Genomic DNA, 10,418 nt, shown 5'->3' on the forward strand with positions numbered 1-10,418 from the left:
ACAAACCTCTGTATTTCTTACATTTACAACCACAAACGTGTTGCACCAATGCAACATTTTGAGAGTACGACCGACCTCCATCAACAGTGCCAAGCCAAAAATATTAAAACTAAGTAGCTTAAACCCAAAACATATTACAGGGTAACTTTTTTCCACTTACTGAGTTTATTAAATACTTTTTTTCTATTCTTAGGCTTCTATTTGGAGAGAAAATTCAAACCCATACTGTGAGAGGACTGAAACACAGAGCTTGGATTCCTAAGAAATTGTGCCTTCCTGGCATCCAACTTCACTTCCTCCCTCACCCCACATGCCCCAGTACTTAAGACAAAACCACGGTATCCACCAGTGTAGCTCCCAGCAGCACTCCTCCCTTTATTTCAGATTAAATCAGACAAATTGTTAATCCTAAACACAAAAAGCATGGCGAGTGTGTGGTTTACTTAGCAATTTTTTTTAGTGCCAGTAATGAAGAACTGCAAGTTTTAATTCAATCAGGTTTTATTTTAGATGTTAATATGAGCACTTAAAAAACAAAATCAAAGCCTGGCCATTAAAAAATAAATTAATAATTCTGTATAAGCAAGCCAAATCATGTCTTTTTTTTCTTATTCTTTACTTTCTTCCTTGAGAATATGGTATGCTTCATAGCTGATCTTTTAGAGATCCCCATCTTTACCCTCTTTTGAGTAATTTTCTGTCTTTGCTTTTTGTCAGCTCTGTAAAAGAAAAGAAGGAACATACAGGTTAGAATAAAACGGAGAATGTACTTCTATATTTGGTGGTATTTGAAATAATCTTTCCATGTAAGTATATGAACTCAGGAGTACTGTCACAAAACACACATGGAACTTTCCATCTTACAATGCTATGATATATAATTGTCCCAAGACTGTTTGCCCACTTTACTGCTATTATTTTTCATTTATTCAGCATTTACCTTTAAATGGACATAAAAAACTTAAGAAACGCACTTAGTGAATCTCTTGATGCTGACCCAAGAGGTTAACTACCTGAAGCTCACTAAGCCACAGCAGTACATCTTTTGGGAGGAAAAATTTGCATTTCCACTGCTACAGCCATTTCACTCAAGAACCACCACCAAACCCACCCACCCGAAATACTGAAAGGAAAACAAACAAAAACCCAAAAAAACCCCAACAAACCAAAGACACCACAAGTAAGCAAAAAGAGACAGGAAGCAATAAACCCAGTACAGAGACTCCTCTCTGCCCTTTCATGAAGAATCTGAAGGGGTTAAAAATGTGTTTCAATAATTACAAATCTTCCTTACAAAGCCATCTCATGCACCACTCAAAAAATCTGGGGTTCATATAAAGCAGATTTGAAAGAAAAGCCACAGTTAAGGAACAGGGAGTCACATTGAGTGACCTGCCTGGTTGCTGTCACATCCTCCCTTCAGTATACACACACCACAGCAAGTGGGCAATAGTGATGGCTGACATCAGCAACCAAAACCAAAAATCACCTCTGTCTCAAATGTTTCCATGGGATAAGAGCTATTCTCATGTGAATGTTATCTTTCATCATATTACTGCAGTATCACACTTACTGGCAAGCTGCTCTGCTGCAGGAAAGACTGGGACAGGTACTGCGTTTGTGACCTGCCTGGCCACAAACAAAACAGCCAGCAGCAGCCTTCTCACAAGCGTGGGTTGGAAGAGCACAGCAGTTGCAGTTGTTACAGTGAAACCAAGCTGCAAAACAAGTAACATGATTTATGATCTTGAAGAGGAGCAGTAGAATGATTGTTCTGAAACTCAGTTTTAAACACAGGCTGTATTACCTGAGGTTTCATTTTGGTTTAGTTTTAGAGAGATGGGTGTGAGTTTCTGGTCCCTTATCACAAGGCAGTCAGGCCTTCATTAGATACACTATTTCAATAGAACTTAACTATTTCACCATTTGAACTACTGAATTACTACAGAAGAACACTGTATTATATATTAAGATCACTGATCTTCACATGAAAAACAGCCCAGATGTTCAAAAGAACTTACAAATAGTGATTTCTGCATCAGTAACAAAAATGATTGCTTCATCTGTTTAAGCACAAGCTATGAACACAACTGCATGTGTGCCTGAACCACACTTTGATCATGCTCTCTCAAACATTTTAGTAACTGCCTATTTTTTAAAACTAAATTCTAATAAAAAAAGTTTACTAAAACAAAAAAAATTCAGGAAACACTTACGTGACAAAACAGTGAAGTTTTCCCATAACAAATAGAAATGGGATTTAATATGCCTTGAAAAGAATTTAGCACATATTTGAAGTTATCAAATGGCAACTCCTGCGAAATTGAGGTTTTTCCTGTACTCTGTGCCTTCTGAATAATTACATTTTATTTCTTTTATGGAATATTTTCTCTTCTGGTTTGTAATCTCAGTTTCTTTGGACTATACCTTAAACACTAAGTGTACTTCCATTTCCAAAAGTATTTTTCTGTACTTACAGGGTTTTACACATTTTTTGCAAAGAAAGCAGTGTTTCCATCGTCTTCCATCCTACAACAGATAAACACATGCATTGTTTGTTTGTTTTAAAGCAGTGCACCAATCATATCTTGATACTGGACTGCTGATGTATGGTACCAACTATTTACAGAAACAGGACCTCTACAGGAGTAACAGAAACTTAGAAACAAGAGTCCTGAGAATCTGTGACAGCTGCAGCAAAATGACTGTATTTTGAAATTAACAAGTCCTACAACTTTGAAATATAACAAATGTCTGTGTCAACAGACCTCCAATGAAGGACGTATGAGTGTAAGTGGTAAGCAGCAAACTTTTCTCATCCTCTTTGCAACACAGAGATCTGGGAAAGAGAAATTAATTCTCAGTGGATTATGAATGATGTCCTGTGAACTTAACAGTACGGCCACAAAATGGAACTGCTTGGTTTTTCCCAAGGAAATCAGTATCAGAATAGGCATTTATGAGAGCAAATATTTCACCAGAGTTATTATTTGACTACTGCTAAAATTATCATCCAGAAAAAAAGTCAAGATACTTACTTTTGATGTACACGAATTGCATATCTCACAGTGCTGGTTACCAGAGCTAACATAACGCTGACATATAGAGCAAAACCTGGGAAAAAAAATTAGAAATGTACTGGTTCACCATTTACTCACAAAGCAAGGTAAATTGGTTTCATACAAGCTCAACAATGTAAGGATTGCAAAACTACTTTACTAAATTAATGTTTTCGGGGCATAAAATCACCACTTAGGCCCAGAGCCTCATAATCCTTTAGAGTACTCCCAAACACTAAAATTCAGGTGCTTGAACTGAAATCAGTAATACTATTAGCAGTAAGCCAAGCCAAATTCACTCTTTTGCTCTTGATGCTTCTCTTAGTGTTTATTAACTGTCTCAGCCAAGCTGATTGCCAGGCACACATTTCCTATAGACACAAGCTGAGGTATCCCACAATTCCACACTGCTTTTTAGGTGCCCAGCTCTCCTGAACAGACCTCACAAAACATGTGACCTTAGAATGAGAAGAAGAGAGGCAGTCCTGAGCCTGGCACCTAAGAGTTTGGCATGACAATACTGAACAGTACCATACTAATGTGCTTTAGAAACGTTATGCCCTGACCAAGAACAAATAGACTCTTTGAACACATCTTACCTATAACCCTCTTCTACAGGAAGCACAATCATCCTTGGGGTGAGGTTGGTGAAGATACGGACAGGAGACTGTCTACGACCTGTCTTGCCATGTTTATAAAGTGCATGATTATCGTAGTCTACCTAGAAAAATAATACCAAGCAAAAGATGTCTTACACTGAATGCTAAGCACAGGCAGAACTATTTGCATATTTACTACACGTGGCCTTATGAAAATTTCTCTATAGATTAACCTCTAAGTAGATTACAAATTCTGCAGTGTTTTGTCTCATTTATTTTTAAGCTTGTGCAACCACAGTATAAGGCTAGACTCAAGAAACTCAATTTCTAACGTGCCACTGTGATCTTACTTTGGTGATGCCTTTGTGCTGTTTTGCGTGGGATATCCAAGATAACATTGCAGTTGCTCAACAGAAGAGCAACCCACTAAGCACAAAAAAGGAACTATACCATTTGGTCTGTCTGGAAGACAGTTGATGTACATCATAACCTATCTCAGTACAGTTACCAAGTTGAAAAATTCAACCAGCACAGCTTTTCCAAAACTGCCTCCAGAGACTTCTGTCACAAAATTTCTCATCTCTAAACACTAGCAGGAATGCAGAGCATAGCCTAGCATGAGTTTACAATTTTCTTCCACAAATTTCCACTCTACACGATACAAGTATGTTGTTTCCATGTCATATTTTATGCAGAATTGTTAAATGAGAGAATAAAACTTCAACATTATGAATACCCCTGACTGAGCTCTCAAAAGTTACTGGTGTACACATTCATAAGCAACTTACTTCTTCAGCACTGACATCTTAATTTGTTATACAATTCCAAACACTTCTGTTGTAATCCTAAATCCTACTCTGGTCCCAGCAATTTTGGAGATGAAAGGACTTTTTTATTGACCAGAAATGGGCATTACCCACGAAGCTACTGACATTTCAGCATGTGGGAAAAGTGAAATATCCACCTCTGCAATATGCACCTGTTAAAATTACTGCAAATTTCATCACACTGAAAACCCAGCAGAAGCGAGTTAGTGGACGCATGAAGATACATAATAAATGGTAGGAGTGTGAGTGTGACAAGCTACCATCTATCTGCTTTCACTCATAGTCCTGTTCACACTGCACACAACTGAAATGCAGCAGATTCACTGTGTTCAGTCATACCTGGTAATCCATCATAGTGAAGCTTGGGAAAAATTCAAGAATACGAGACTCAAAGAAGTATGGAAATATCCAGAACATGGGCATCTCCTGGCTGATAGGATCTAGTAATGAAAAGATTTAGATGTGCATTAAAGAAACACAGAGTACATGAAACATGGAAAATTTACAGTGAACAGTTCTGAATACATCAAGATACGTATGGCATGCTGGGCAGAAGAACGAATGAATTCCTTTAAGCAACAAAGTTTGGGCATATTAGATTCATGCAGAGCTGTAAGCTTCACGTAGCTAACAACTCTGATCTGTTAGTTTATTCCTCCATGAGGGTGGTGAGACACTGGAACAGGCTGTCCAGGGAGTGGTAGAAGCATCCCTGGAAGTTTGTAAGGCCAAGCTGGATGGGGCTCTGAGCAACCTGATCTAGCATGAGGTGTCCCTGCCCATGGCAGGGGGGATTGGAACTGGACGATGTTTGAGGTCTCTTCCAACCCTAACAGTGCTGTGATTCTTCTCTCTGCCTTTAAAATCCTTTTTAATTGCAAACAGATGTATAAGAAAAAGGTTTTTAAGAGAGACTTAGAGAATTTGGCATTATTAAAGCATCAGGAGAGTTGTTAGATACATTGTAGTTTGTCCTTAGAAATCATGACATGAGTGTGTTCGCATTCACCTACATAGCAGGAATCACAGACTCTTAAATAGGTGCTTTTCCTCACAGTGATGTTACAGCTTAACATCTATCTGGTTGCAACAGATACCTTCTTTTTCTGTGTCTTTCCACATTGCCATCAGTCTTTTAAAGCTAGAAGCCAGTGCTTCCACTAAACCTCCAAACGGGGGATCAGTTACCATGATGACCTTTTCACCGTTGCCTTGACGCAAGAACCTCCTGCAAGTTTCATGTCCAGCCTGTAAGAACCAGAGGGTAATTTCCAGGAACAGAGAGTTGAGAACTACAATAATCTTGTCTTTGAAATAAAAGGAATATTTATTGGACTTGTAAAGGCTGGGACTAAAACAATTAATTCTGCTGTAGCAGTGCAAGAAGGGGCTAATGAAGGCTTGAAGACAGTAACTCACACCAAACTGTCGTTTTAATAAATGCAGCAGCTAAAGTGTGGAAAGAACACTAGCTAGCAAGACTTTAATAGGCAATTTTATCTTTGAATCAAGTGGGAGAGAACTGCTGATGAAGCACTGTTATTCTTTATTCTTATTTCCAGTACTACTGACCACTTTTACCTAATGAGAGTTGTTTCCATGAGACTGGCCACAACTTTCTTACAAAATTCTGTATCAACAACATGTACTTCTTTACAATGTACTCAAGAAATATTTGGCCTTACCTCTCCAGCAAAAAAATAATGATTAAACATGTTGTAGTGACAGAATTCATCCTCTTTGTAAAACTGTGAATACCTGTAAAATAATTTTTTATATATAAACAACTTCTTGCCTGCCCTAAGGGGCATTTACAGTGAAAACAAGGCCTTAAGACGTTTCTTTGGGTTCTGATTATTTGAGAACACAAACCAACACTGGGAATTATTAAGTATCATTACTTTTCTCATAAACTGGGCATCACTTGTGTATGTGTGCAGGAACAGAGATGCAGAGTCAGGAAAGGGAAAACAACCAACAATTTATCTTTGAAAGCAGTAAGTACACAAATCTTTGTACATACTCCTGAGAGAGATAAGCATTTGTTAAAACCTACCTGAAATCAATATCTAGCAGAAGGCTTCTAACCCTGAAATCTTCTTCTTTTGATGCTTTTGACTGGATCATTTCATGAAGCCTGAGGTATAATTGGAGCAAAGAAATTTAACACATAATCACTGGCTTCAGCAAATTATCTTGGCAAGACAAGAATGCCTGGCACTTTACTAAACCTAAAATCAAACAGGTAGAGAAAATGGAGTAATCTGAATGTGGATAAATTCATTTGCTAATATTTAAAGTCAGAAACATGTGTTAGTCTTAAAAGATGAAATAAACAAAACAACTCCCCCCCACACCCCCAAAAAAATAAACCACAAACAAAACCAACAAAACACAAAACAATAGAGCAAGAAACAAAGCAGGACACTTAAACAAGTGTGCTGTATGTAGTACAGCTACAGCCTTCTCCTGTATCATATAAGCTTGAAGCAAGACCTCGTAGATGCTTGGATAATCTCAACCAATTGAAACATAAGAGTATTTCTTATTATGAGAGAAGCTCTGATTTCTTAAACATTAGTAAGCCACACAATTTTGAGAAGAAATATGATTTGAAAGTGTAACAATTCTACACTGGAGTGTAACCATTCTCACCTGGGTGTCCCAACAGAGAGCACTCGGCTGAATCCTAAATCAATAATAAGATCCAATAGGAACTGGCAACTTCTGTCTGCAAATAAATACTGTGCATTTGTCTTTTTATTCTCCAGTGGATATAAAAGTTGACTGGGACTTTGTAACTGAGCAGTGGAGATATCATAAAGGAGCTGGTGATCCGAGTGTTTGTCCCATTCGGGTGGCAAGAGCAATTGCTGGCACTCCTGGCAAAACCTCCTCTTTGCTAACGGTAACAGAACGAAATTCTTGTACCTTTAAACACAAACAACAATAGGGAACAAACTCTAAAAAAGCTTCTATAACAGATGTGAAGGGGAGCTATGAAAGGAATTTCACTTTTCTGAGTTCAGACATTTACACAGGCAAGGTAGTTTAAGCTGCTCTTTGGAAAACTGCACTACCTAACTGAATGAGGTAATATTTATGAACAAAAATACTTAAAAGCACTTTTTGAGAAGCATATAATAAACTGGTCAAATACATATGGTGTTTATACACAAACTCAGGTGCCTCTGCTTTTCACAGCATTAATAAGCCTGCTACTTTCTGCACACTAAAGTCAGTGCTGCTACTGACCTGCTGTTAGCACATTATGAGCACTAATATAACAGGTATACAATGCTTTAAAAAAGAAAGAGACAGTTCCTGTTTTGAAAACACCATGCTCTAATTAAATATTTCATGCTCTTTTCCCACTGCAGTCAACCAGTTTGTATTTTCCCAGATCCCTCTGGCATGTTTTCGCATTTGAAAGAATCCTGAAACATTATCTCTACATTCAGAGTACCTAAACCTGTGTGACTTGATTTTTACAGGAGACAACGTACATAACAATACCTTTCCACATTCTGTCTGTGGGTACAAGAAGGCTGATGGGTTCTGTTATATTCTTCACGTGCTGCAAGCCTAGTTTCTGACACCTGTAAAATTCATGTGTATGGGAAATCAGAAAAGAAACAGGTATCATTCAATATTGTATGTTAAAACTCAGTATTAGACAAAAAAGCTTCATTAAAGGCCTCACACTTTAGTCACTTTGCATAAAAAAAACTCCTACCACATTCTCTGGATTGTTGTTGCAGAAGAGCAAGCAAGACTGCAGCACAGAGGCATGCTGCAAAACAACGTGAGTCTCACTGTGAATTTTAATTGTGCAAAAAATAAACACTTCATTCCTCCACCACATGAATACTCAGAAAAACTCAAAACATGGTTCTGATGAAGAGGTGTACTTTTCCTAAGAGGTGTACTTTTCCTAAGCACAACTCCTAAGAGCTGTATTCCCTCTGAAGATCTATATCTGGCCCTCAACAACTGCTAACAGTTGAAATGTGGCCCAAGTCTTTTGTGTGATTATTTAACCAGCATGAGGGCTTTTCTCTGAGTCTTGTACTTTGCACCCACAAAACATCCTTAAGGTTTCACAGTTAATAGTTTCAAGACATCTGTGCAAAACCCACTGAACTGATTTGTTTAAAGGGGGAAGACAGCAGAATATACACAACTTGCCTTGAAAGTGATACTTGAAACATGTTCTCCCAACAGAAATAAGTGCTCCACTAAACTTAAAAGTTTTGTAAACAGCTACTACCACAGATTTCACGAACAAAATATATTTTTCTCTGAAATAAAGAAAAAAATCTTTTGACTTTTAAAATCAGTCTTAAGCAGTGCTCTCTTACCTTCTCATCTTCCCACTGGAAAAAGTTACAATCTTTTCTATCCCTACAAGCTGAACAAGCGTAGAATCTTCTTCCTTCCTCTTTCCCTTGGCTGGTCTTTACAAACAGAAGAGCAGGACCTAAAGAACAAAGGTAATTACCGATGACACACGGAACACCAACATCTTTGCTTTAATGCCTCCACCGCCAGGTGCCAAGCTCCTAGACCAGAGCATTAACCATGCCTGCGGTAAAACACAATCCCTCGCTGTGGAGCCGAGAAGACAGCTGAGGGCGAACAAAGACGTTCAGACAAGTGTCAAACGCCGACCCACCGGAACCCAGGCCACCTCTGTCAGCGTTGTCACCTCCGGCCAGCCTCGCACTCCCATCCCACCCATGCAGCCTGCTCGCCGCCCGGCTCACCGTGCGGGCAGCTGGGTGCGCTGGGCGCCAGGCCGAGCAGGGTCAGCCCACCCGTACCCCGACCACATAAGGCCTCAGCGTCAGCCGCCTCGCTGGCCGCCATGACACCGCCGCCTTCCCGGCAGCCCTCACTGCCCGGCCGGCGCCACGCACAGAGGCAAGAAGGGGACAGCGGCGCTGCGGCGCCCTCCAGCGGAGCGGCGGCCCCACGGCTAAGAGAGCAGCTCTCGGTCCACGGCAGAGGCAGGGATGGAACAGAGCAAAAGCAGGGGTGGTGACTGCTGAACAAAGGAGACTCCCGAGCCTAATCCCCGTGCGCTTCAGACAAAGACATTTATTTGCTTCAGTAGGCAAGTCTCGTACATAAACACCATTTTAAATTTTGTAATAAACTGTCTGAATAAAAACAATCATGGAAAGTCTATCAAGGTGGTCATCTCAAGCTTATTTTGAACTCCACCATACAGTGAATTTTTACATTTAAGGCTTAAACGTTTCAGTTAATCCTGTGAATTGCTGACATGCTACATTAATATTTACACCCACTCAAAATTATATAAAATACAAGCATTTTATTATTTTTGAGTTCAACAGTATTGCTTAGAATTACAAAATACATCAAAATTGGAAATACTGAAGGTTTCATAAAAGCAGCAGTTCTTCTCCCATTTCCAGTCTTAACTGTCCAGAAAATTACAAAAAATATTTACTGTGTTACATAAGCTACAGATCTAGAAACATGAACATCGAGTAACTTAAACAGAAATCCAAATGGCAACTGGCTCACAAGTGTGACACTGCCAAGGGCACAGTAAGAAATCTCTGTGCATTACAGTCTTGCTTTTTTCCAGCTTAAAAAAAAATAATGGTGTGTTTAGATAGAAATTTAGAAGGCAGACTGGGCTTTGTGATGAACACATTAGTGCTTCTGTCATTAATAGTGCAGAACCACTTTGGTGACTACTGATGAACACATATGGCAAAACAAACCTCTTAATAACCTGGTGCAGTTCTTTCACTGTGATGCATCTAGAAAGAAATATCACAATTTTCCATACATGTACTTAAATACACAAGTTCCAAAAGCTACAGGTGAAATTTCAACCTCTGAAATGTACACTCAGTTCATTTTACCATAGTAGGAACCGTGTGTACTCACCCTGGTTG

The 10,418-nt window shown here is 39.1% G+C and overlaps 1 protein-coding gene across 1 annotated transcript; it reads right to left on the reverse strand.

Moving 5' to 3' along the window:
* Positions 1-538: 538 nt before the first annotated feature.
* ZCCHC4 (zinc finger CCHC-type containing 4) lies at positions 539-9,354 on the reverse strand. Its single transcript, XM_054391494.1, has 13 exons — positions 9,252-9,354; positions 8,847-8,965; positions 8,002-8,084; positions 7,141-7,416; positions 6,542-6,622; positions 6,171-6,243; positions 5,583-5,733; positions 4,825-4,925; positions 3,659-3,780; positions 3,039-3,114; positions 2,478-2,529; positions 1,574-1,718; positions 539-719 (listed from the first exon to the last, which is right to left on the reverse strand). The coding sequence occupies exons 1-13, from the start codon at positions 9,352-9,354 to the stop codon at positions 593-595; spliced, it is 1,509 nt and encodes a 502-aa protein (XP_054247469.1). The 3' UTR covers positions 539-592.
* Between the last annotated feature and the right edge of the window lie 1,064 nt (positions 9,355-10,418).

Source organism: Indicator indicator, chromosome 23, assembly GCF_027791375.1.
Source record: "Indicator indicator isolate 239-I01 chromosome 23, UM_Iind_1.1, whole genome shotgun sequence".
In the NCBI taxonomy this organism is placed as follows: Eukaryota; Metazoa; Chordata; class Aves; order Piciformes; family Indicatoridae; genus Indicator; species Indicator indicator.